This window comes from Pelophylax lessonae (genome assembly GCF_965119305.1).
Source record: "Pelophylax lessonae genome assembly, chromosome: 1".
In the NCBI taxonomy this organism is placed as follows: domain Eukaryota; kingdom Metazoa; phylum Chordata; class Amphibia; order Anura; family Ranidae; genus Pelophylax; species Pelophylax lessonae.
This window is the reverse complement of record NC_138768.1, coordinates 427,474,390-427,501,928: the sequence shown is the minus strand read 5'-3', so window position 1 is coordinate 427,501,928 and position 27,539 is coordinate 427,474,390. Positions and strand designations below refer to the sequence as shown.

The following is a 27,539-nucleotide window of genomic DNA, read 5'->3' as shown; positions in this document are numbered from 1 at the left end:
GTGTACAAACATTAGTGCCCCCCCCCCTCAAGGCACCCTATTATACTGTAAGCTGTGACTGAGAGCTGTTGGAGATAGCTTGGCCAATATGCTTGGAACATGCAGTGAGTGCACTCTCAGCTTACAATCTCAGGCCGCCGTATGTGTGGCAGCTGGGCATTAAGGCTCAGTCCACCTTTCACCACATATACAGAAGTCACTTTGGTTGGTGGGCTTGTGGAACCCGGATTGCTTTAGGGAGGTTGGGAGACTCCTTGTCCAGCTTCCCCAGCCCCTCTTATGTGTAAGTCACCCTGTGTCTATTAGGGGCACATGGTGACCAAGAACCCCAGTTGGGTCTGCACTAGTCAGACTTGCTGTACAACCACACTGGACTCAGCCTTTCGTGTTATCCTGGGTTCTATATGTGTGGTTTGTGTTGAAAGAGTGAGGGGCTCTTTCACTTGGGACAATAATATTTCTGAACAGTGGCCCCCATCAAATATATGACGATGAACGGTTTGACTTTTCAGATTGCTAGAATATTGCAGGAATGTCTCATAGACCCTTGTTAGTGGGGTGGGGTTTGTAAGTACTTGTATCCCATTGTTCTATTGTTTGTCTGCCTTAAAATCAACTTAATATGGGATGTATATGTGTATGTGAATTGGCTGCTAAGGGGGAGGGGGGATTGTCCCACAGTGTATTTCTCTTTGTGCCTGTGTTTCTCTTTTGTGCCTGGAGTCCTCTACCACTCATCATGGAGGAGTGGTAGAGGACTCCAGTGGTAACCTGTGAAGCTCTGGTGAACTCCATGCCCAAGAGGGTTAAGGCAGTGCTGGAAAATAATGGTGGCTACACAAAATATTAACACTTTGGGCCCAATTTGGACATTTACACTTAGGGGTGTACTCACTTTTGTTGCCAGTGGTTTAGACATTAAGAGTCCATTCAGACTAGCGCGACTTGTTAGGCGACTTGGTCGCCTGACAAGTCGCGGTCGGTCGCTCACCATTGAGTAGTACAGGACCCGTTCTAATAGGAGCGACACAAGTCGCTCCGACTTAGAAAAAGTGTCCTGTACTACTTTGGGGCGACCTGGAGGCGACTTGCATTGACTTCAATTATATGAAGTCCGTGCAAGTTGCGCCAAAGTTGCGGTGCATGCTGTGCACCGCGACTTCACAGGTCGCCCCACAAAGTCGTGTCGCGCCAGTCTGAATGGGCTGTAATGGCTGTGTGTTGAGTTATTTTGAGGGGACAGCAAATTTACACTGTTATACAAGCTGTACACTCACTACTTTACATTGTAGCAAAGTGTCATTTCTTCAGTGTTGTCACATGAAAAGATATAATAAAATATTTACGCAATTATGAGGGGTGTTCTCACTTTTGTGAGATACTGTATGGGTTGCACAGTCAGAAAGAAGTTCATGTGGTACGCCCATAGGTGATGGCTTTGATAAGTATGCGGTTACAGTTCCCACATAATTGTAATGGCACCCTTGAATTCCTGTGACACAGTAAAACAGATAATTGTAAATAATAAACAACTTTACTCAGTCTATCACATCTCCTGATTAGAGGAATCTGAGTCCCGGCTTACACTTGTGCGATGCGGGAAGGCTGCGAATTCGCAGCCGGTTCCCGCATCGCAAACGCACATCTGGAAGTTCACACTGCCATATGTGATACGCAGGGGGTGTCAATGAAATGTTAACGACACCCCCAGTTTGATCGCATATCGCAGTGCGATCTGACAGTTCGCACAGGATCGGATCGCACAAGTGTGAACCACTGTGCGATTCGATCCTGATGCGGCTGGAAAAAAGGGTCCTGTGCATCTTTTGTGTGGGTGCAGTGCGAATTTCAGCCATACAAAGTGTATGGCTGAATTTGCATCCGCACATCCGATCGCATGTAATGAAGGAGCAGTGCGCTCCGAATTACATGCGATCGCCGCACTCGCAATAATGTGAACCGGCCCTGAGAGGAAGGTACTGTAGCACAAATAATTTTTCTTTGAAAACGATGCAGGTCTTACGATTCATTGTCACATCTCCTCAGTCCTCTTAGGCAGAGAATAGGATTCAGGTTGGAATTAGTTTCAACTCCAATGCGCTGTCCTTCAGGCACTGTGTAAGCAGATATCTGACCAGAAGAAAAATAATCTAGCAGGAGATTTTTCTAAAAGCTCTCCCAAAAAATCTAATTTCCCAGCAGCCCTGCAGAAATTTTTCTCCTTTAAAGTAACTCTCTATGCAGGCTGCATCTCCCTTTTCATATAAATTACTTGTGGCAACCCTTTTGGGGTAGTCTGAAGTAAGTTGAACACCATTGCCGGTAGTCTGTTTAGGAACAGACTTACCTTTAGTTGTGGAAAACAGCTTGTGTAAAATGCTAAACAACTCATAACAGGTGAAGATATTGGCTTTGCAAAGTAAAACAATTCTGTACATAAATACAAAAGGTAGCAAATGCCACCAATGTGGCTACACAAATTCCTTCAGATACAGGGAGGCAGATATACATTCTTCTAAACTATGATCATTTAGAAGATGCTACAGAAAAATCTAAACCTATAGCACACAGGACGCTGACTCAGTATGACCAAAACGAAGCCAAGCAATGCAAGATGGCTTCAGCTCTGCTCTCCACCCTCAGGATAGGTCCTGGTTTAGTTTTGGTCAAAGTGAGTTGGCATCCTGTTTGCGATCGGTTACCATTTTTCTGTAGCATATTGTAGCACGACAAGCTGTTTTATACGACCTGCACCAGTTCATTACATGTCATGATGGCTGATATCTGTGACTAGAGCAATAAAGCACATTTTTTTTTCTTTTGTCTGCACTTAGGAGATGACTACAAAATTCTTTAACTAAGGTGGTCAATTAACCCTGCCACAAAGTCCTGGAAATTCCCAAAATAGATGAAAAACACTCTCTTATTCTCACAAGTATATATCAAATATACATTCTTTGCAAAGATCATTTTCAAAGTTTCCAAAAATGGTATTTCACCTAGGCTAAAGTTTGTCTGGCTCCATATACAGCAGAAGGCTTAATAAATTGTTATGTTTCCATAGCAGCAAAACAGGGCGAGTGCAGTCCAGTGTCCAGTCAATTGCAACTGAAAGGGGATATGAGTTTTTTTTTTACAGATTTTGCTGGAGCGAGACGGCATTAATATCTTTTGCTGCCTGTTCACACTGTAATGCCTCAATTTCCTTAGTGTTGTTACCTGTCAACCAAGAGATCCTTCCTTCCAGCCCCACCTAGCATGTGCCCAATGACAGTAAAGCCCCGTACACACGTAGCGTTTGTCAGCCGTAAATATTCGGCCGCCGAACGATCGGCCGATTGTAGGCTTGTTAGTATGATGCTTCCGACAGCCGACAGCGCATTTTCGGCCGAACAGAATCTGTCATGCAGGCATTAAAATTTTTGTTGGCCAACACCAGAACGGCCGATTGTTCACCAGTCAGTACAGATTTCGGCCGACAGACAGCAGATTTGCAAGACTGGGCATGCTCAGAAAAGAAAAAAGACAAGGAAAGTTAACCATCACATGACATCACTTCTGCAGTCGGCTGTTGTTGGCCGACAAAATTCGTGTGCAGTCTTTTGCAGTTTTCAACAGACAAGACAGCCCTGGACAAAAGACGGCCGACGATCGGTACGTGTGTACGGGGCTTAAGTCTCATCACAGGGAACATTGTGCTGCAGGAGCTTCTTGTTTTCAGCCATTAACAGCTGCAACTGATCTTAGCAGATGTGCCTGTTGCTTAAATGTCACAGATAGTGGACTACTACTACTATTTCACTTATTAGTATTTTTAATGAAGTTAAAGCTGAAAAAGCCTATGGAATTCATTGTTAGGTACTACTGACTCTAGCAGTTTGAATACGGTATAAGGGTAGGTTGCATTATGCGTAGACAATACCCTTTGGATTGAGTTTTTTTTTTTAACCACTTAACCCCCGGAAGATTTTACCCCCTTCCTGACCAGGGCCTATTTTGCGATTCGGCACTGCGTGACTTTAACAGACAATTGCGCGGTCGTGTGATGCTCTACCTAAACGAATTTGACGTCCTTTTCCCCACAAACAGAGCTTTCTTTTGGTGGTATTTGATCACCTGTGCCATTTTTTGATCATGCGCTATAAACAAAAAAAGAGCGTCAATTTTGCAAAAATAACAATATTTTTCACAGCTGTATTTGTGGGAAAATATGACAATTTAATTTATGTACAGCGTTTTTTTATATGAAATTCCGCCCCCAAAAAAAGTAAAAATCTAAATTTTTTAACATTTTAGGCCAATTTGTTTTATGCTACATATGTTTGGTAAAAAAAATCGCAAAAAGCGTATTTTGATTGGTTTGCGCAAAAGTTATTGCGTTTACTAACTAAGGGAAAGATTTTTGTCATTTTTGTCGGCGATCTGCAATTTTTTTTGCGGGACTGCGACATTGCGGCGGACAGATCGGACCCTTGACTGACATTTTTGACACTTGGGGTTACCAGTGACATTACTACAGTAATCAGTGCTATACATATGCACTGTTACTGTAAAAATGACACTGGAAGTGAAGGGGTTAACTTTTTTGAGGGGGAGGGGTTAAGTGTGTCCCAAGGGGCGTGCTTCTAACTGTGATTGGATGTGGCTACTAGTGTAAGAACAGAGATCAATGGTCCTACATAGTAGAACCGTCTGATCTCCATTCTTACACAGGGAAGAATGACAGGCGGCTTTGTTTACATTAGCCGCCTGCCTTTCTTCTGGTGTAACGGACGATCGCGAGTGCCCGGCGGACATTGGGTCCGTCGGGCACACGCGCGGGGGGGTCCGTGACCGTGCGGGAGCGTGCCTCCGGCCACGTGCGCTCGCTCCCTGGAGCCTCACGGGCTAGCGACGTCGTCCTACGTCGCTTTGCCTGTGAGGGGCTGACCGCCGCAGTATATAGTCGTGCGACGGTCGGCAAGTGGTTAAAGAGGACATTGCCTTCCCATGTAAATAAATAATTAAGGTAAGAAAGTAAAAAACAAATCTGTAAGCCTTACGCTGGCTTCATCCTGAGGTACCTTCTGAAGAGATCTGCTTAGGTTCAACTTGCAAGAAGTTTAACAAATGTTTTTTGAAGTTTGACATTCATGAACATTGTGGGGAACACCTTTAACGTCCAGGGGTGAATATTCTTATTCAATTCTGGCCGAAGCTATTTTTAAACAAAAGGCATAGGAAGTAGGGCACTGCCATGAGGGCATCTACCAATGCCAAAAGAGAAATGAAAACAAGAACAGCACATCTTCCTACATAGAATTGTCCTCTCTTCCTGAGAGTTCCAACACGCACTTACAACATGGCTGCTGTGAGCCCACCTTTTTATAGATAGGGGGCTAGGTTGTCTATTCCTTCAACATATTGACTGTTGTGACCCAGCTGGGGCAACTGCAATGCACTTCATTACAGGTTGTTCTTATTTCTAGCCACGATCCTGAACGTTTTCAAACAAAGGTATGCAATTCATGAATTTCATTAATCCTGAGGTTTCTCTGTAAATTTATGGTGGCAGCAAACTAGAACCTCGTCCATAATGCTCAGTGCCTAAAATCTCACGAAAAGATGCTATTGCATTGTTTTTTGAGTGCCATCTTGCTAACTCTCTGTACTTCTCATTCCGGGGGATCTCTTCAGAAGGATGGTGATGTCACCCCCTACAGTACAGAAGCGGAAGTAAGGTAAGTATTATTTAATAACCACAAAATTTGTATTTAACTTTCATGCTGCTATTTACTAATCTGATATATTTATGAGACCTTGCTTTTTACCTAGGTTCACAAAAGGCAGAGACTTTCTTGAACTGTTTATCCAAGCAGATTTTAGGGCTGGATTGACATTATTGGTTGATGTAACGTACATGTTCAATTCATGTGCTCATTACCGCAGCACATGTTAAGGTGTACGTTTAGTAAACTGAGAAGTTTTTTCTCAGTTCACTTCTCGGCAGTTCTCAGAGAAAAAATATCTCCTCTGGCACCCAGTTTAGAAGGCGGAGAACTTCACCTCTCACAGGGTGATCAGAGGAGAAGTTTTTTCTCTGAGAACTGCCGAGATCCGTGTATAAGTAGGTGGACTGCCTGTAATCTCACGAGATATTGTGAGATTACAGTGCCGCTAAGTTTAAAAAGTGAAACTAAAGTTTAAAAGAACTCGTAATGACATGTTCTGACACATGAAAACATATCTATACACACACACACATGCACAGTATATATACATATATACATACAGTATATATATATATACACACACACATATACACACACACACACATATATCTATACATACATACCAGTACATACAGTACATATATATATATATATATATATATATACCAGTACATACAGTATGTATATATATATATATATATATATATATATATATATATATATATACACCAGTGCATACAGTATATATATATATATATATATATATATATTGATATACATATATATAATTATAGATATATACTGTATATACACACATACATACACCCACAAGCACACATACATACATACATACATACAATATATACATATATATATTTTTTTAATATTCATTTTGAACCCACTGGTGCTGATATATAGGAAGAAAGAAGTCTTCTTCCTCTAATCACACAGCTTCTCCCCCTGATTCTCCACCTCTGAGCTGGAGAATCTGGAATGGAGATATTTCAGAGTAACGGCTGTGAGATCTTCAGATCTCACTTTTCTAAACTGGCCGTTTGTGACAGAACGGTCATGTAATGTGATGAGAAGAGAAGAACATGTTCTCTGCTCTATATCTCAGCTACCTAAACCGTTACACACCAGAGATCAGTCGTGATCCTGAGGATCACGGCTTTTCTCTGTTTATTAAAAGTACACCTATGTGAGTTGGTGCACTATGGTGTTGACTTTTTTTTTGTTATTTCCTGTTAATATTTGACATCTGGGATGACCCAAATATTATGGTGATCTTCATACAGTGTGAAAAACCATATGTGAAAATTCTTTATGCAAAAACATATCATTTACAACAATCATGAAAAAAAATATATATATACTGTATAAAGTCCTCCAATTGATCCAGATAATCTCAAATAGCCAAAGATCAAGCTTCCATCAATAGTGGATCTTCAATCTTGCTAATCTTAGACCTATATGTGAGGGTGAAATAGAAGAAATAGACTCTGATCAGATAACACTAAACAATGAGCCTTATTGGTGAATAGACACTTTCCAATGTGAACAAATGAAATCAAGTGAGGTGGCACCTCGGTGGTAGTGCAAACTTCTTACCAGAAGTATGTAGAGGGTAGGCATAAACCATTGTTGTTTATACGAATGCACCAGATAGAAGGTATCCAATGGCGGCTTCAATGCTTGGGCTGAATGTTTCTCCACTCCACCATATCCAACTCACCGATGTGGCTGGCGATACTGTACTCTAATGTAGCTCCCCCATAACAAAAGATTTAAAGTGCCAATAGTGCATTATCCTTTTAAAAACACTTTATTAAAAAAGAAACACACTTACATGGCAAATGGAAGGAACTGGGCATAAACAATGGTTCCAAGTGTACCGAACGTGAGCGCCTGCAGTGCGGAACACGTGGTGTAGCGTGACGGCGTGGCTACTCCCCCCAACACGTTTCTCCTTATCAGGCTTCAGCTGGGACCGGAGCACAGGTGTTTATTCCCAGTCAAAAAAACTGACATCCTGACATGGGTTAAGCCTTTCCCTACTGTATTCATTTTTTTTTAATCTGACTTCAGATATACTTAAGATATAATAAAAATAAGATATACATAATTTCTACAAAAGTGGTTCCATTTTAGTCTGCAGCTGTTCTGATTTTCTTAACCCAGCAAAGCACTTAAAGGAGTTGTAAAGTCAGGAAGGTTTTTTTATCTTAATGCATTCTATGGGCATGTGCAGAGGGTTGTGGGGGTGTCAGGTGCCCAGTACAGTGTGTTCAAACAGAACGGAGGAGGCCCAGTCTGCTCCACCTTCAATCCTATCCCTGCTGAGTCTGCTCCACCCCACGCTCCAACCCCTGATTTGCATACGCTGCTGTGAAAGGGCTTGTACTGAAGTTGGTAGATTTAAATATGGAGAACACACCAGCTGTAGATCCTGGCTGCCTGAGCATAGGAGACCAGCATGGGCCATGATTGTGAGTAGCAAGCATATTAAACCCTCTTCTCCCTCTCAGCCCCCTTCCCCCCCCCTTCACCCCCCCTCTCTCTCACCCCCCTGTCCCCCCTCACTCTCTCACCCATTTCATCCCTCTCTGTCACACCCCCCTCTCTCTCTCTCCATCTCCCCTCTCTCCCTCTCTCTCCCACCCTCCCCCCACTTTCTGCCATAAGATGTAAAATGTATTTAAACATTAAAAAATGTTTTAATACATTTCACAGTGTTTGTTTACATTTATTTAAAATAGTGTGTGTGTATGTGTTTAGATAGATAGATAGATAGATAGATAGATAGATAGATAGATAGATAGATAGATAGATAGATAGATAGATAGATAGATAGATAGATAGATAGATAGATAGATAGATAGATAGATAGATAGATAGATAGATAGATAGATAGATAGATGAGTTTTTTATTAACCGGTTGCCGACCGCCGCACGACTATATACTGCGGCGGTCAGCCCCGGCCAGGCAGAGTGACGTATCGGTACGTCACTCGCCTGTCACTGACTTGCGAGCCTATAGCGAGCGGGCGCGCGCCCGCCGAGGCGCGCGCCCGCCGCGGCTCGTTCACAGGCAAGTCAGTGCGTGTGACCGGCGGACTCGATGTCCGCCGGCCACACTACGATCGCTCCTGTGAAGGGAGAAAGACAGAGCAGCTTGTGTAAACAAGCTGCCTGTCAGTTCTCCCTGTGTAAAAGTAAAGATCTGACCGTTCTACTATGTAGAACGGTGGATCTTTGCTTTTACACCAATAGCAATGTCCCTACACAGTAGAAAGCACGCCCCTAGGACACACTTAACCCCTCCCTTCCCAATAAAGTTAACCCCTTCCCTGCCAGTGTCATTTTTGCAGTAACAGTGCATATGTATAGCACTGATTACTGCAGTAATGTCACTGGTAACCCCAAAAGTGTCAAAAATGTCAGTCAAGGGTCCGATCTGTCCGCCGCAATGTCGCAGTACCGAAAAAAAAATCGCAGATCGCCGCCATTACGCGTTAAAAAAAAAAACACCAAAAATGACAAAAATCTTTCTCTTTGTTAGTAAACGCAATAACTTTTGCGCAAACCAATCAAAATACGCTTTTTGCGATTTTTTTTACCAAACATAGGTAGCATAAAACAAATTGGCCGAAAAATGTTAAAAAATTTTGATTTTTACTTTTTTTTTTGGGGAATTTCATATAAAAAAATGTGAAAAATATTGTTATTTTTGCAAAATTTACGCTCTTTTTTTGTTTATAGCGCGTGATCAAAAAATCGCACAGTTGATCAAATACCACCAAAAGAAAGCTCTGTTTGTGGGAAAAAAAGGACGTCAAATTCGTTTAGGTACAGCGTCGCACGACCGCGCAATTGTCCGTTAAAGTCACGCAGTAAAAAATCGCAAAAAAACCCCTGGTCCTTTAGCAGCCAAATCCTCCGGGGCTTAAGTGGTTAATATTTATTTAAAAGTCTGCAAGTGTATGGCCAGCTTTACATATTGATATTTACAATACAAAAAAAGAAAGGTAATTAGGACAAAATAGTAAAACACAGTTTTCACCATATACAATTTTTCACATGGACACATTATTCAGAAGATTTTCATGCAGTAAACTGAATTTCAAAGGCCAACTTAGTGAATTGTCTGTGAAGTGGATTTTAAAAAGTTTGCTAAATTCTGCTTCTCATAATTGCCATTCCAGGTTTACAGACTTCAGCCTCACAGACCTCACCACTAGAATCCTATAAATGAGTTCATATGGCGTTGGATGCACTCGCATGACTCTGAGAAGCATTATATGTTGGTGCCGATTAATGAGGCAGAAGTAAAAGTCAATGGTCCCACCATATCTGAAACAGGCAATGTTTATGGCAATGTGACCCAACATAAGCTACATGAAGTCCTCCCTAGGTACTTACCAGGTACTTACCAAGCTGTTTGCTGAATACACTCTTCTCCTCTAAAAACAACGTGGCACTGGAAAGATACAAGGACTGTATGCTAAACATTCCCTTTTAACGACTTGCTGACTGCGGCAGTCAGCCCCTCACAGGCAAAGCGACGTAGGGATACGTCGCTAGCCAGTGAGGCTCTAGGAGGCGAGCGCACGCCACCGGAGGCGCGCTCCCCCTGCTCGTTCACGAACCCCCCTGCGCGTGTGACCGGCGGACCCGATGTCCGCTGGTCACTCGCGATCGTTCGCTGTGAAGGGAGAAAGGCAGGCGACTAATGTAAACAAAGCCGCCTGTTATTCTCCCCTGTGTAAGAACAGAGATCATACGGTCCTGCTATGCAGGATCATATATCTCTGTTGTTACACAACAAGCCACATCCCTTCACAGTTAGAAACACGCCCCTAGGGACACACTTAACCCCTCCTTCTCCAATAAAGTTAACCCCTTCCCTGCCAGTGTCATTTTTACAGTAACAGTGCATATGTATAGAACTGATTACTGTAGTAATGTCACTGGTAACCCCAAAAGTGTAAAAAATGTCAGTCAGGGGTCCGATTTGTCCGCCGCAATGTCGCAAAAAAAATCCCAGATCACCGCCATTACTCGTTAAAAAAAAAAAACAATAAAAATAACAAAAATCTTTCCCTTAGTTAGTAAACGCAATAACTTTTGCGCAAACCAATCAAAATACGCTTATTGCGATTTTTTTTTTTTAACCAAACATAGGTAGCAGAAAACAAATTGGCCTGAAATGTTAAAACATTTTGATTTTTACATTTGGGGGGGGGGGGGGGGAATTTCATATAAAAAAATTTGAAAAATATTGTTATTTTTGCTAAATTGTTGCTCTTTTTTTGTTTATAGCACATGATCAAAAAATAGCACAGGTGATCAAATACCACCAAAAGAAAGCTCTGTTTGTGGGAAAAAAAGGACGTCAATTTCATTTGGGTACAGCGTTGCATGACCGCGCAATTGTCCGTTAAAGTCACGCAGTGCCGAATCGCAAAATAGGGCCTGGTCAGGAAGGGGGTAAAATCTTCCGGGGCTTAAAGAGGAAGTAAACCCTCCTCTGCAAGTTGTACCTATAGGTAAGCCTATGATAAGGCTTACCTATAGGTACTGTAAATATCTCCTAAACTTGTACCGTTTAGGAGATATTTACCTTACACGCAGCCAGTGACGTCACTGGCGCATGCGCTCTGAAGGAACGGCCGCTGGTGCCGTTCCTTCAGTGCCCCGTGCCGTGACCATCGGCTCCCGCGTGCATGCGTGGGAGTGACGTCACCGCGGCTCTGGCCAATCAGATGGCCGGATGCCGCGATCCCGGAAGACGGGCGACTGGACATGTCGCCCCCTCATAGAGGTAAGCAGGCGGCACGGCGGGGGCTCGTTCTAAGGTAAGTATTTCATAGCTCATTATGTCTTTCTCTTTCAGGGTGAAAAAAAATAATAATTTTTTCGGTTTACAACCTCTTTAAGTGGTTGAAAAGCTATAGGCACAAGGTCATAGAAATATAATTAAAGTGATTTTACTCTTCAGCATTTACCAAAAACTGAAATATCAGTTAAAAGTGAACCAATGCTTTTTGTGAATGATTGTGATGGCTTAATTTCAAATAAAAATAGTCCAGACAATTCATTAAATATCCACTGTTTATTTATATTAATAAAAAAAGACATTTAAAAGTGACATACAATTGCATTTAGCTGAAATAAAAAAGTAAAATAAAATGTTAATGGAAACAAAAACGTTTGCTCTTGAAGAAATCAGGAAGATTGTTAGGTGCCATGAAATTGTCTTGAAAGTTTTATTTCATTAGAATTATGTACTATTTTATTACAACAAAATCCACTGTTAAAGGAAATACAAATTGCACATTGTTATGAATCAATAGTACCACTGTAAAGCCATACAATGCATGCCATTGTGCAAGCATGTGAAAAAGCCTTAACGTAGATGTAAACCCATTTACAAAAACTCATAAAGGCTATAACATGTTAATGTCATTTAAAAGTAATTTTTAATATCTTTTAAGTTTGCAGTTTTCATTTAAATAATACTTGGCTATCCTGGCATAACAGTCCCTGTTCAGGAACTTACTGGTTTAGGGAGATAACACTTTGGGGTTGATTTACTAATGGCAAATAGATTGTGCACTTTACAAAGTGTAGTTGCATTCTGCAAGTGCAGCTGTTCCAGTGCTTAGTAAATGAGGTAAGACGTCACTTTGCAAAGAATACCCAATCATGTGCAAGGAAAAAAAAAAAAAAAAAAACAGCATTTTTGCTTGCACATGGTTAGATGATGGAAGTCAGCACAGCTTCTGCTCATTTACTAAGGTATGGAGAAACTGCTCTTGCAGAGTGCAACTGCACTTTTCAAAGTGCACACTCTATTTGCCTTTAGTAAATCAACCCCTCTGTCTCTCAATCACTCTCCTGCGTTGTCATCCTGTCACATTCACTTATAGTGGGGACTATAAGCGACTCTGTTACCCCTTAACATGCGCATGCATGTTCCATTGTTCTCACCATCAGGAAACCTGCCCTGAGAAATGCCATGCAGCCATCACTGGAGTGCACACATGTAGTCTGAAAGTCACTGAAATAAGGCTGAAGGAGATCAGCAGTTCTGATATGCAATAATTGATGAAAAAAGAAAAAAAATATTTTCTACAACATGACAAATGTGATATGCAGTTGTTTGGCAAACTAAACGACATACAGCCAGAATGTGTATATGCTTTAAGCATTATGGTTACATAGGATTTCTTTTTGCCTTTTGTTTCTAGAAATTTTGTACCTATAAATCCAAACTCCTTACTTTGGAGTCAATGTCATTAGGAGCTCCGATGATAAGAATCTCAATTAAATGTGAATCAAAAGTTCCAAGAAAGAGAGAGCCAGTTTAGGAAAGGACCAAGAAACGATACATTTACCGGGCCCCATTCCTGCCACCAGGATCTGTGGACTCCAGAACAAAATTACATTCCCATTTTGTCCACATTAATAGCATCGATTTAGTTTAAAAAAAATCACAGATTTTTTTTTTTTTTTTATATTTTGCCTGCTTTTTGCCTTGTTTTTACTTGTTTTTTTGTTATTTCTGCTTTAATAAACCATTATGCAGTCAAACAACAGGCCCCCTTCTCGATACACCACCTGTGTTTTCAGCAGTAGCAGGTAAGATGCAAATATGATCTCAACAGTTCTTAGAATTGACCCTTCTCATTTAATTAATCTCACATATGCTTCCTGCTATGATGGACCCACAAAATTCTGAGACTTCTTCGGACCTTTAGCTGCCAGATTGTAGAAAGGTTGAGATACCAAGTGCTCAGATTCCACCATACAGACTTCCAAGAGGTGGTGAATGAGTTCCAGTGATTTTCTGACCTCAAACATTCACTTTGGATGTAACAAATATTCTTTGACACTTGTAAATTCTAGAATTTTGAGGATTGAAACATACAGATACATTGCTATAGTTATGTAAATAAGTACTTGTACCCTGCACTTGGTTATATTCAGGAAAACACTGTGTTGTCTATAAAATAACAGGAATGAATTGGGTCATTAAAAGGTATATGAAATACTTTTTATGTCAATGTGAAAATGCACTATAACTTATTATTACTGTTTTCTAAATGTGTGTTAACTTGAAATGTCCACAATGTTCATTCACATATGTTTCTAATTTAAATTATAAAATATTTTTAAAAATTACACTTTTGCCATTTTCACCCTATTTTTTCAAATAAGATATACCTTGGCTTCACTGTTTTTATTGGGCAGTTCATTTTCTTTTGCACTGTTTTTATTTGTTATTCAGTTATGTTATAAGTACAGAAGCATTTTCTTCCCTTCTGTTGACTTCTTTCCAATGCCTACTAATGTATGTGCTGAATACCAGTTTAATTACACATATCACAGCAGGTCATAGGAGACCAAGATATACTATGCAAGAGTAAATTTAGTTGGTAAATTACATGTGTCCTTCACACATCAGCAGAAACTGCTCTGTCATACATGCGCTCTAAGATACGATGGATAGAAGCAAAACTTGGGCGATCGGCAGGCATCTTGCTCCAGCAGAGACGCATTAGATTATACAGCTCCAATGGACAGTTTTCAGGGCATGATAAAATATTTCCATCTCTTACATAGTAGATAACTTCTTCATGAGCCATGCCATAGTATGGTTGCATACCATATGAGAATATTTCCCATAAGACAACACCATATGCCCAGACATCTGATTCAGTTGTATAACGGTTGTAAAATATGGACTCTGGGGGCATCCATCGGATAGGAATAGCATCATTTTCGTTGGCCTTATAATAATCAGCTGAATATATGTTCCTTGAAAGACCAAAGTCTGCAATTTTAACCACCATGCTTTCACCGACCAAGCAATTTCTTGTGGCTAAGTCTCGATGGACAAACTTCCGTTCTGATAAATAGGCCATTCCTGCTGATACCTGACGGGCAATGTGTAGTTGATCCATGCAAGATAATGGAGATGGATTCATGTCTGAAAGTCGAACCTTTGTGGCAAGGCTGCTGTGACTTAAGCTGCTTAAAGCTCTAGGGGACCTATGACGTAAGTACTCATTTAAGTCTCCATGGGCCATGTATTCAAAAAGAAGGCACATTGGTTTGCCAACAGCACACACACCTGGAAAGTAAAAATAGCAGGTTATTAATAATGTCTTCATACCTACATTTAGGCTAGTTTAACAATTAATTTATGACCTATTGCTTGGTACAGAAAATAAAAGAAGGGTATAGACTTGTTGCATGTAAACTAGATAAAAAAAAAGAAAGCAGGCAATCCTTTAAAACACTATGAATGCATTATACAATTTTTTAATAAAGCAACAAAGTAAAACAAAATATAATTGTGTGAAGTAGGCCATAGCGACCATAAGCCATTTCTCGAGTGGACTACAGAAAGCATTAAGAGAATAAAAAATGTTCCCAAGGGTAACATCATGTACTCTCTGCTGGAATAAGGATCAAAGGGGGGTATGTTTAGACTCATGAAAGTATAGACAATATCTCTTATCTACTGTTTGCTAGTATCTCTTATAGAATTTAAAACCCCATCTCTCTGACATGGGAACAAGAGCTGGATTAAACAATATCAGTGGATCAAAAGTGTAAATACTTAGAATTAATATACATATTATCTGTAAACTTGATAGCAAAGGAAATGATTCATAAATTACTAGCCAGGTGGTATTATGTTCCATCAAGGATCCACTGGTTGGACCCCACATATTTGTATTAAAATGTTGGTGAGGATATAGTGCTGTGGGAACTCAGTGCCCAATCATACAAGAATACTGGATGGAAATATTGAAAATGTTCTGAATATTTAGTGGAATTGAAATTCCATTTGACCACTGGCAATGCCGTTTCCATGCTACAGCCAAACTCAATAAAAATGCACTTGTTGGATGCGGCTAAAGGACAGATACCCTAAACAATGTTTTATGGAAGACCTTGTATAAATCAATAGATTATGGAAGACCTTGTATAAATCCATAGAGATTTTAATGACCAGTTTTATAGAGTTTGAAAGGGATTTGAACAGTCCCCAATATATGCTGCGTTCATGAGTGGTAGTTGTGATGTTAGATAATTAAGAAGTAGGTCATCTGAAAAAGAATATTCAGGGAGAGATGTGATTTATATTTAAACAGCAGGGGGGTAGGCCCACAAATAAAGAGGTAGGTTTAGGATAAGATGGTATGAAAGTTTTAGTTGAGGAACGATGAAGATTAACTGTCAAGATAGCAGTTTTGTAGGTATGCTATGGATGTAGAATTGCCCCCCCCCCCCTTTTTAAAAGAACATAGGCACCTTTAATCCTAAGAATAATAAGAGAATGTAGAACAATGAGGCACAGTCCAGGTGGGAGGGAGGACGGGTGGGGATTTTGTGGGGGAAACTGATATCAAGATAAATTAGTTGCAATTAAGGCAGATGGGAGGGAGGAATAGAAGAGAAGAGGATCAAGTCTATTTTTTCTTTTATGGTGTGATATAGTAGAAGCCTAGGGCCATCTACATTTACCCCCTCTTTTTTGTTTGTCTTACCTCATGTGTTGTGTCTGAATGTAAGAACATAAAAATGTATCAATGTTTAACCACTTTACTGCGGCAGGAAGCCACTCCTGGGCAAACTGACGTAGCTATACGTAAATCGCGCGCAGGAGGCTACGGGGCGAGCGCGAGCTGCGAGCCGCCAGCGGTGTGCTCCTGCCCCTGCTCATTAGCAGGGAAGCTGATGCAGTGGGCAGGCTGCTCCGATTGCCGCCTGACACCCGCAATCGTTCCCCACTGAGAGAGAAGCTGTTCTAAACACAACTGTTCTAAACACAGCTGACCGTTCTTCTCCCTGGAATGATCATAGAGCCCCTGTGATCCTTCTATATATAGGAACACAGGCCTCTATGGTCATTTCACAAGCCACGCCCCACCACAGTTAAAATCACTCCCCTAGGCTCACATTTTACCCCTTGATCACCCACAATGTTAACCCTTTCCCTGCCAGTGTCAATATTACAGTAACAGTGCATAGTTTTAGCACTGATTACTGTAGTAATGTCACTGGTCCCCCCAAAAGTGTCAAAAATGTCAGTCAGGGGTCCGATCTGTCCGCCGCAAAATCGCAGTCCCGCAAAAAAACGCAGATCACCGCCATTACTAGTAAAAAAACAAACAAACAATATAAATGACGTAAATCTTTCCCGTAGTTAGTAGATGCAATAACTTTTGCGCAAACCAATCAAAATACGCTTATTGCGATTTTTTACCAAATATATGTAGCAGAAAACAAATTGGCCTAAAATGTTAAAAAATTTAGATTTTTAAATTTTTTCTTTGGGAATGTCATATAGCAGAATGTGAAAAATATATATATATATATATATTTTTTTAAATTGCACAGGTGATCAAATACCGCCAAAAGGAAGCTCTATTTATGGGAAAAAAAGGACCTCAATTTTATTCAGGTACAGTGTCGCACGACCGCGCAATTGTCTGCTAAAATAACACAGTGCCAAATTGGCCTGGTCATGAAGGGGGCAATCCTTCCAGTCCAGAAGTGGTTAAGGGGGCGAATCCTTCCGGTCCAGAAGTGGTTAAGTGAAGAGATAAATATGATTTATTATTTATATGTGGCAAAACAATAAACATTTTCCAAACACAGATACCTACAATTCTACATTGTTAAGGTATCGAAAGAAGACGCAAGTAGTAACTTTTGTACTGAAGCAACAAAATCAAATTTTTTTTTTTTTTTTTTGCTGTTCTTATTTTGGGTGCAACACTTTAGCACTTCTCTAATGGGAGGCAATTTTAGAAAAATATTTTAGACAGAGATAGTATTTTATATACAGTCTTTCACAAAGTGAGTACACCCCTCACATTTTTGTGAATATTTTATTATATCTTTTCATGTGACAACACTGAAGAAATGATACTTTGCTACAATGTAAAGTAGTGAGTGTACAGCTTGTATAACAGTGTACATTTGCTGTCCCCTCAAAATAACTCAACACACAGCCATTAATGTCAAAATCGCTGGCAACAAAAGTGAGTACACCCCTAGCAAAAAATGCCCAAATTTGGCCCAAAGTTCAATATTTTGTGTGGCCCCATTAATTTCCAGCACTGCCTTAACCCTCTTGGGCATGGAGTTCACCAGAGCATCACAGGTTGCCACTGGAGTCCTCTTCCGCTCCTCCATGATGACATCACATGGCTGGTGGATGTTGGAGACCTTGCGCTCCTCCACCTTCTGTTTGGGTATGCCCCACAGATGCTGAATAGGGTTTAGGTCTGGAAACATGCTTGGCCAGTCTATCACTTTTACCCTCAGCTTCTTTAGCAAGGCAGTGGGTGTCTTGGAGGTATATTTGGGGTCGTTATCATGTTGGAATACTGCCCTGCGGCCCAGTCTCTGAAGGGAGGGGAACCTGCTCTGCTTCAGTATGTCACAGTATATGTTGGCATTCATGGGTCCCTCAATGAACTATACCGGCAGCACTAATGCAGCCCCAGACCATGACACTCCCACCACCATGCTTGACTGTAGGAAAGACACACTTGTCTTTGTACTTCTCGCCTAGTTCCTGCCACACACGCTTGACACCATCTGAACCAAATCAGTTTATCTTGGTCTCATCGGATCACAGGACATGGTTCCAGTAATCCATGTCCTTAGTCTGCTTGTCTTCAGCAAACTGTTTGTGGGCTTTCATGTGTATCATCATTAAGAAAAAGCTTCCTTCTGGGATGACAGCCATGCAGACCAATTTGATGCAGTGTGCGGCGTATGGTGTGAGCACTGACAGGCTGACCCCCCACCCCTTCAACCTCTGCAGCAATGCTGGCAGCACTCATACTTCTTGAACCGCTTTATGGTCTTGGCCACCGTGCTGCAACTCATTTTCAGGGTCTGGACAATGTTCTTATAGCCTAGGCTATCTTTATGTAGAGCAACCATTCTTTTTTTCAGATCCTCAGAGAGTTCTTTGCCATGGGATGCCATGCTGAACTTCCAGTGACCAGTATGAGAGAGTGAGAGCGATAACACCAAATTTAACACAGACGCTCCCCATTCACACCTGAGACCTTGTAACACTAACGAGTCACATGACACTGAGGAGGAAAAATGGCTAATTGGGCCCAATTTGGACATTTTCACTTAGGGGTGTACTCACTTTTGTTGCTAGCAGTTTAGACATTAATGGCTGTGTGTTGAGTTATTTTGAGGGGACAGCAAATTTACACTGTTATACAAGCTGTACACTCACTACTTTACATTGTAGCAAAGTGTCATTTCTTCAGTGTTGTCACATGAAAAGATATAATAAAATATTTACAAAATGTGAGGGATGTACTCACTTTTTTGAGATACTGTATATATATAGAGAAATGAAGATGTACTGAAAGAAAAATGGGGACTGCCATTGTTGACCTTCTTCTAAAAATGCTAGTTGTCTGCCTATCCTAGGCTTTGGTAATTTCTAAGTAATTCAACTAAAACAAGTATACAGATGAAATGTCAGAGGGAACTAAGAACTTCTTACCTGTGCACTTTGTCTAGGCCAGTACCTTAGAGCGTATTAAAGGCAATCAAGGGGATTCAAAATGGTCCTAACAATAATTTTCCCAGTGGTAGTTTTCTTAAGAACTATAAGTGTCTAATTCAGACAAGCATTTGTGTCAGCGTCGATAATATTACCAAAACATGTAACAAATATAGGGAGTTCTTACTACCATCATTTTAGGAACCCATTGGTATTGCACCAACGAATTAAAAAATAATTATTGCCAGTTTTCCGTTTAGAAAACTGGCGGCAATTATGACCACCTCTATCAGGCGTACAAAGGTACACCAACACTCAGAGCAGGCAGTGCCTGTGCTGGGAAGCTGTCTTCTATGTGACAGCTTCCAGCACAGTTCTGTATCCCCTGTCTCAATAACCACTTGCCAACCAGCCTGAACCACTTTAGCCCCAGCCCTATTTCGGACACTTTTTGTTCACAAGTTAAAACCAGTATTTTTTCCTAGAAAACTACTTAGAACCCCCAAACATTATATATATTTTTTTAGCAAAGACTCTGGAGAATAAAATGTCGGTCATTGCAAAATTTTTTGTCACGCGGTATTTGCGCAGCGGTCTTTAAAACGCCATTTTTTTGGAAAAAATTTGAAAAATCACATTTCACTGCATTTAAAAAATACTAAACAGTAAAGTTAGCCCATTTTTTTTGTATATTGTGAAAGATGATGTCACGCCGAGTAAATAGATACCAAACATGTTACGGTTTAAAATTGCGCCCCCCCGTGGGAATGGCGACAAACTACGGTCAATAGAGATCTCAATCTGCGACGCTTTAAATTTATTTAACGGTTACCAGTTTAGAGTTAGAGTGTAGCTCTTTTTTTTTAATTATTGCCCACGCTCTGGCGATCGCGGCGATACCTCACATGTGTGGTTTGAACAGCGATTTCATTTGCGGCTCGACTTGCGTATACGTTTTTTTTTGTGCGCGAGCTAACGGTGACGGGGACGGCTAAATTTTTTTTTTTTTTTTTTTTCCTATTTATTTTTTCTTTTTTTTTAAACTTTATTACAGGTTTTTAAAAAAAAAAAATCTGATCACTTTTATTGCTGTCACAAGCAATGTAAACATCCCTGGTGACAGCAATATGTCGTGACAGGTACTCTTTATGGAGGGATCGAGGGTCTAAAAGACCCTAGACCCCTCCACTACACTTCCCTGTATGCAAAACGCCGAAAACGGCATTTTTGCATACAGCCGTTTTTCAAATCTGCCGCCTTTTGCAGCACAGTAACCCGGACGTGACGTCATGGACGCCGCCTCCGGGTTACGTCATCGGAGACCCGATCGATGCCGTTTCCGGCATTCATCGGGACTCCATCCAGCCGGCGGACGTGCCGGCTGGGTGCTCGGGGCTCCCGGTGGGACGGTAGCCCCGAGCAAAGCCGCGGAAGGCGGCGGGAGGGGGGGGACGTCCCCTCCCGCCCCCCCGGGTAACGATCGAGCGGCTCCCGAGCCGCATCGATCATTACCGACGGAAAGCCGACCGTCGGCTTCAAACAACGGTACCGGGATGATGCCTCTAGCTAGAGGCATCATCCCGGTATAACCCCGCAAAGTCTGATGACGTAGAGGTTACGTGACTGGTAGTAAAGTGGTTAATCTACATTATTTCTAGCACTTTCAGAAGGAGACTTCAACAATCACAGCCTCCATATTTTTTTTTTAGTACAAATTTCCTTTAAATGGATTACAATATGAATGAATTCATCTGAGGCTAATTTTGCTATTTGCATTCCATTGTGGTTTTAACATAAAAATTACAAAGTGTGCTAACGAGGAACAAATATGTGACCTCAGACTTTCAGTGTGATGACTTAGTTTAGGAATGTAGAGACAGAACACCCTACTTGCCTAATCTGTCTGCAACCTAGTACAAATATGTGTGAAATCCCTGTTCACAAATATGCGTGAAACCTACGAATCAACCAGATATGTATGATACTCATTTTCATTCAGTAAGAAGGAATCTGCTTAAGAGAAAAGGAGCTTGTGTTGTATGATGTTTGTAAAATCGAGAGCAATACTACTTTGTATAAAAGCAGAAAGAAAAAAATAATAATGTTTTAAATTGGTTAATAAGCTTCTCCCCATCTACAGCTCATTCGTTTAGCTGAGACCATACCTAAATATTTATGAGACCAATGGTAGCCTCTCTGTGGCATTTAATGTAAAGTTACTTTAAGAAGGTTGTGCAAAGTGACAAGACAAGGCCATCTGGCAACTAATACAAGGTTGCTAGGGTGCAATACCCTCACCAAGCTGAGATTGATCGAGCATGTACAATGGCTGAGCTAGCTGCAGAAATGCCAAACACTAACCGCCAGCCATAAAGCTTGACAATAAAAAAATGACTACAATGGGAGGATTTGTTATGGGGTTGAAGCAATGTGATTAAATCATATTGAGTATAGTGAAACATAGTCAAATTTTAATTCACATTATGATGACCAAAATGTGTTCTTCTATGTGGGGACTAAGTTACTTATAACTCATTCAAACTGCAAATTTTATTCTGCACTTTGTCCTCTTTATATACACCAATCATCCATAACATTATAACCACCCACCATACCAATATTATGACCCACCTATTATTATGGCCTATCCCCCTTTTCCGCCAAAACTGCCTTGACCCATCAAGACATGGAAACCCCTAGACCTCTAATGGGATGCTGTCATATCTGGCACCAAGCCATCAGTAGCAGATCCTTTAAAGAGGAAGTAAACCCTCCTCTGACACTTTTCCCTATAGGTAAGCCTATGACAAGGCTTACCTATAGGTACTGTAAATATCTCCTAAACATGTACCGTTTAGGAGATATTTACCTTAGATGCATCCAGTGACGTCACTGGCGCATGCGCTGTGAAGGAACGGCCGCTCGTGCCGTTCCTTCAGAGCCCCGTGCCGTGACTGTCGGCTCCCGCGCGCGTGCGCGGGAGTGACGTCACCGCGGCTCCGGCCAATCAGATGGCCGGATGCCGCGATCCCGGAAGACGGGCGACTAGACATGTCGCCCGTCATCCAGCTAAGCGGGCGGCGCGGCGGGGGCTCGTTCTAAGGTAAGTATTTCATAATGAGCTAGTATGCGATGCATACTAGCTCATTATGTGTTTCTCTTGCAGGGTGAAGAAGAAAAAAAAAAAAAGAGTTTACAACCTCTTTAAAGTGATATTAAAGTCTTGTTTTTTTTTGTTTAAAAATAACAAACATATCATACTTACCTACTCTGCAGTGGTTTTTCACAGAGCAGCCCAGATCCTCCTCTTCTCGGATCCCTTGCTGGTGCTTCTAGCCCCTCCCCCCCTGCCGAGTGCTTGCTATGTGGGTATCTGTGTGTCCATTCAGACACATAGCTGCGGCTCGGACTTGCCTTCTTTCTCTCCTTATTGACTTTGAGCACAGGTATCTGTAGATATATCCTGCGCTCTTGTGTTTATTTTCAGTACTCTCCAAGGGCCCTAAATCCCTAAAATTTGAGGATAATCTGATGGTTGGAAAGCACCCAATATGGTCCTTGTGCAATCTGAGGTGGACTGGTACAGTCTGTCCAGGAGCTGTCTGTGGGTTAATGCTGTGACTCAATGATCTTTTTGATGTATGTGTCTGTTACACATGATTGTCTATCATCATGTTATGCTTATATATTGGATGGTTTTAGACTCAATTATAGTCATTTATGATTATAGAGTGGTATATAATCCATAATGAAGGAAAAAGTTGAATGTTTGAAACACGTTTGCAGTTTCCAGCTCTGAATAGCATCCAATGTACCTGGTGTGCAAGTTAGATGCAATGCCATCAATGAATAGCGGGAATTACCACTTTGGATGTACTATATATGTTACATATTACCGACAATGTTCTAGTGTTTCTATGTGGATCTTGTTTGTACATGTCTTTATTACTTTGTGATGTATACTCTATATTTTCTCTTTTGGGAGTTTTTTTTACACGTGGAATGCCCACCCCATTATTTTATTTAGATCTTCTTGTAAGTTTTCCACATCCTGCGCAGAAGTTATTGCCCTGCTTACCTTTGTATCATCCACAAACACTGAGATTGAGCTGATTATCCCATTCTCTATCTCTAAGTCATTTATAAACAAATTAAACAGAATTGGTCCCAGGACCGATCCTTGGGGGAACCCACTTACCACACCGGACCATTACGAGTACTCGCTTTTTATCACCACCCTTTGGACCAGCCCTTGTAGCCAGTTTACCAACTAAGGTCTGTCGGCATGGACCATAGGGTGAGTACCTGGATTGAAAATGTTTTTGGGGAACTGTATAAAAAGCTTTTGCAAAACCCAGATACACCACATACACAGGCCTTCCTTTATCTAGATGGCAGCTCACTTCTTCAATGAACATTAATATATTGGTCTGGCAACAACGATTCTTCATGAATCCATGATGATTACCACTAATGATACCATTTTCATTACTAAAATCTTGTATATAGCCCCTTATCATCTCCTTCAATAGCTTGCAGAATATTGATGTTAGGCTAACTGACCTGTAGTTCCCTGGTATATTCCTCGGCCCTTTTTTAAATATTGGTACCGTGTTGGCTTTTCTCCATTCATCTGGTACCATTTCAGTCTGTAAACTGTCCATAAAAATTAGGAAAAATGGTCTCGCTATCCCCTGACTGAGTTCCTTAAGGACCCTCGGATGTAAGCAACCTTGTTATGTTCCTCAAACCATTCTTGAACCATTTTTTGCAGTGTGGCAGGGTGCATTATCCTGCTAAAAGAGGCCTCTGCCATCAGGGAATACTGTTTCCATTAAGGAGTGAACTTGGTCAGCAAAAATGTTTAGGTTGGTGATATGTATCAAAGTAACATCCACATGCAGGACCCAAGGTTTCTCCAGGAGAACATTGCCCAATGCATCACACTGCCTCTGCCAGCTTGCCTTCTTACAATAATGCATCCTGGTGCAAAAACTTCCTTTAGGTAAGCGACACACATGCTTCTGCCCATACGCATGATGGAAAAGAACATGTAATTCATCAGGCCAGGCCATCTTATTCCATTGCTCTGATGTTTACATGCCCATTGTAGGTGCTTTTGGCTGTGGACAGCGGTCAGTATGGGCACCCTGATCGGTATGCAGCTACATAGCCCCATTTGCAAAAATATCTGATGCCCAGTGTGACCTGGCACCTTTCTAATGGAACCAACATTACCGTTTTCAGCAATTTGAGCTTTATTAAGTCTTCTATTAGTCTGGACTACATGAGCCAGCCTTTGCTCCCCACGTGCATTAACGATTTCATGAACATGTCACTGGTTCACCAGTTTTCTTTGCTTGTACCACTTTTGGTTGGTCCTGACCACAGCAGATTGGGAACACCCCACAAGAGCTTCAGTTTTGGAGTTGCTCTGACCTAGTCATATAGTCATTACAATTTGGCCTTTTTCAAAGTCACTCAATTCCTTATCCTTGCTAATTTTTCAACTTCAGGGACATGTTCGCTTGCTACCTAATATATTCCAGCCACTTTCAGGTACCATTGTAACAAGTTAATTAATGTTATTCAAGAAAAGAAAAGTCAGTGCTAGAGAAAAGTAGTAGCAGCTGGCATTAACGGTCTATATATAAACCTCAAATAGAGTGGCATTTTCTTGAAACAATCAACGTTATTCACTTAACCTGTCAGTGGTCATAATGTTAGGGTTGAACAGTGTATGCAATTCAGTTATGTATTTTGTACATAGTGAAGTTATTAACATATGAATCAAATGCTTTTAAAAATGCTTTGTAGTTTTCCTTAGGGCTGGTTCACACAAGAATCGCATAGGAACGTGCTCCACGTTCCTGTGCATTCACACACCAATGGTAATAACAAAATAGGTAAGGGCAAAAGGCAAGGAGTATGTTAGGAACACAAACTAGGGTTAATAGGGGATTCATTTTTATGAGATAAACAGCACTAGTGATACCCGGCGAGCGGGAGGGGCCTTCCGCGGCATTGCCCGGGTCTCCCGTCCCACCGGGAGACCCGAGCACCGCTGGCTGGATGGAGTCCCGATCAAAGCTGGAAGCGGCTTCGATCAGGTCTCCGATGACGTAACTCGGAGGCGGCGTCCATGATGTCACGTCCGGGTTACTCTGCTGTTAAAGGTGGCAAATTTAAAAAAACAAGTGTATTCAAAAATGCCGTTTGCGGCGTTTTGAATACATGGAAGTGTAGTGGAGGGGTCGAGGGTCTTTAAGACCTTCGATTCCTCCATAAAGAGTACCTGTCACTGCATATTGCTGTCACAAGGGATGTTTACATTGCGTGTGACAGCAATAAAAGTGATCATTTTTTTTTTAAAAAAACCTGTGATAAAGTTAAAAAAAAATTAAATAAATAGGAAAAAAAAATAAAAATTTTTAGCCGCCCCCTTCGCCATTAGCTCGCGCACGAAAGAAAATGCATACGGAAGTCGAGCCGCAAATTAAATCGCTGTTCAAACCACACATGTGAGGTATTGCCGCGATCGCCAGAGAGTGAGCAATTATTTAAAAAAAAAAGCTTCACTCTAACTCTAAACTGGTAACCATTAAAAATGTTTAAAGCGTCGCCTATTGAGATTTCTATTGACCCTAGTCTGTCGCCATCCCACGGGTGTGCGCAATTTTAAACTGTAACATGTTGGGTATCTATTTACTATGTGTGACATCATCTTTCACAATAAAAAGAAGCAAAAAATGATGTTCCAAAAATGGCCTTACTTATAACCCACAGTGGGGAGTTTGTAGACGAATCCCTGAATGTAAATTATAATGAAGTCTCACACAGTGACCGTTGGACAAACCCAATGCATAAGGAGAAAAAGGTGAGATGAAAGACCGTAGTCGATCAACCTCAAAAGAGACCAACTAAGGGCACTGGAGACACAAAATTATGTAAAAAGGGTAATTTTATTAGGCACGTATGCCTGAAAAAGAAGAAGGGATCAGGGTGGTGCGGGTGACACTGAATGACACAACAATTTAAAAGCAGTAAAATACACAAATACACATGTGCTGGAAGACTCAAAACTAGATACCCAAACACACTGAAAAAATGTCAATGTGTGCAAGTAGTTCTATTCCGACCTATATTATGAGGCCTCCAAGCACAACTAATTGCACAGTGACCCAGTGTGTAAAAAAGAATATCTCATGACCGAACATGCATCAACACACAATAGTGAACTGATTGCCGTGTTCGGTGATGTTTAACCACTTTAATACAGGGCACTTCCCTCCCTTCCCGCCCAGGCCAATTTCCCCCTTTTAGCGCTGTTGCATTTTGAATGACAATTGCGTGGTCATGCAACACTGTACTTACACCAAATTTATATCATTTCCCCCCCACAAATAGAGCTTTCTTTTGGTGGTATTTGATCACCTGTGCGATTTTTACTTTTTGCTAAACAAATAAAAAAATACAGAAAAGTTTGAAAAAAAAAAGTTTTTTTGTTTATGTTATACAATTTTGTAAATAAATAAGTTTTTTCCTGCACTGATGAGCACTGATGAGACTGCACTGACAGGCACTGATGAGGAGGCAATGATGGGGTGGCACTGATGGGGTGGCACTGATGGGGTGGCACTGATAGGCGGCACTGATAGGCGGCACTGATAGGCACTGATATGTGGCACTGATAGGTAGCACTGATATGCAGCATTGGTGGGCACTGATAGGCGGCACTGCTGGGCACTGATAGGTGGCATTGATGGGCACTGATAGGCGGCACTGACGGGCACTGATGGGCACTAATGGGCACTGATAGGCAGCACTGGTGGGCACTGATGGGCACTGATGGGCGGCACTGATCGGCACTGACGGGCGGCACTGATGGGCACTAATGGGCACTGGTGGGCGACACTAAAGGATGGCAATGATGGGCACTTGTGGGCAGCACTGATAGGGAGGACACTGGTGGGCATCACTGATGGGGAGGGCAATGGGGGGCTCCCTGAGCCCTGATTGCCATCCCTGGTGGCCATAGTGGGCATCCCTGGGGTCATAGTGGGCATCCCTGGGGTCATAGTGGGCATCCCTGGTGGATCTAGTGGCATCCCCCCCCAAGGGTCTGCACTGGTAATCAATGATCTGATTACCAGTGCCGACCCCCCCCCGTCAGGGGAGCCGCCGATCGGCGCTCCTTTACTCGTGCCTGTCAGGCACGAACTAAGGAAAGCCGATCAACGGCTGTTCCTGTTTTACTATGTGAC

General features: G+C 41.6%; 1 protein-coding gene across 1 annotated transcript in view; it reads right to left on the bottom strand.

The window, feature by feature from the left end:
* Positions 1-13,990: 13,990 nt before the first annotated feature.
* MUSK (muscle associated receptor tyrosine kinase) overlaps positions 13,991-27,539 on the bottom strand; it is a 245,538-nt gene continuing 231,989 nt past the window's right edge. Inside the window, 1 exon segment of the mRNA XM_082255087.1 lies at positions 13,991-14,850. Within this exon segment, the coding sequence (XP_082111213.1) occupies positions 14,171-14,850 (680 nt within the window). The 3' untranslated portion in view covers positions 13,991-14,170.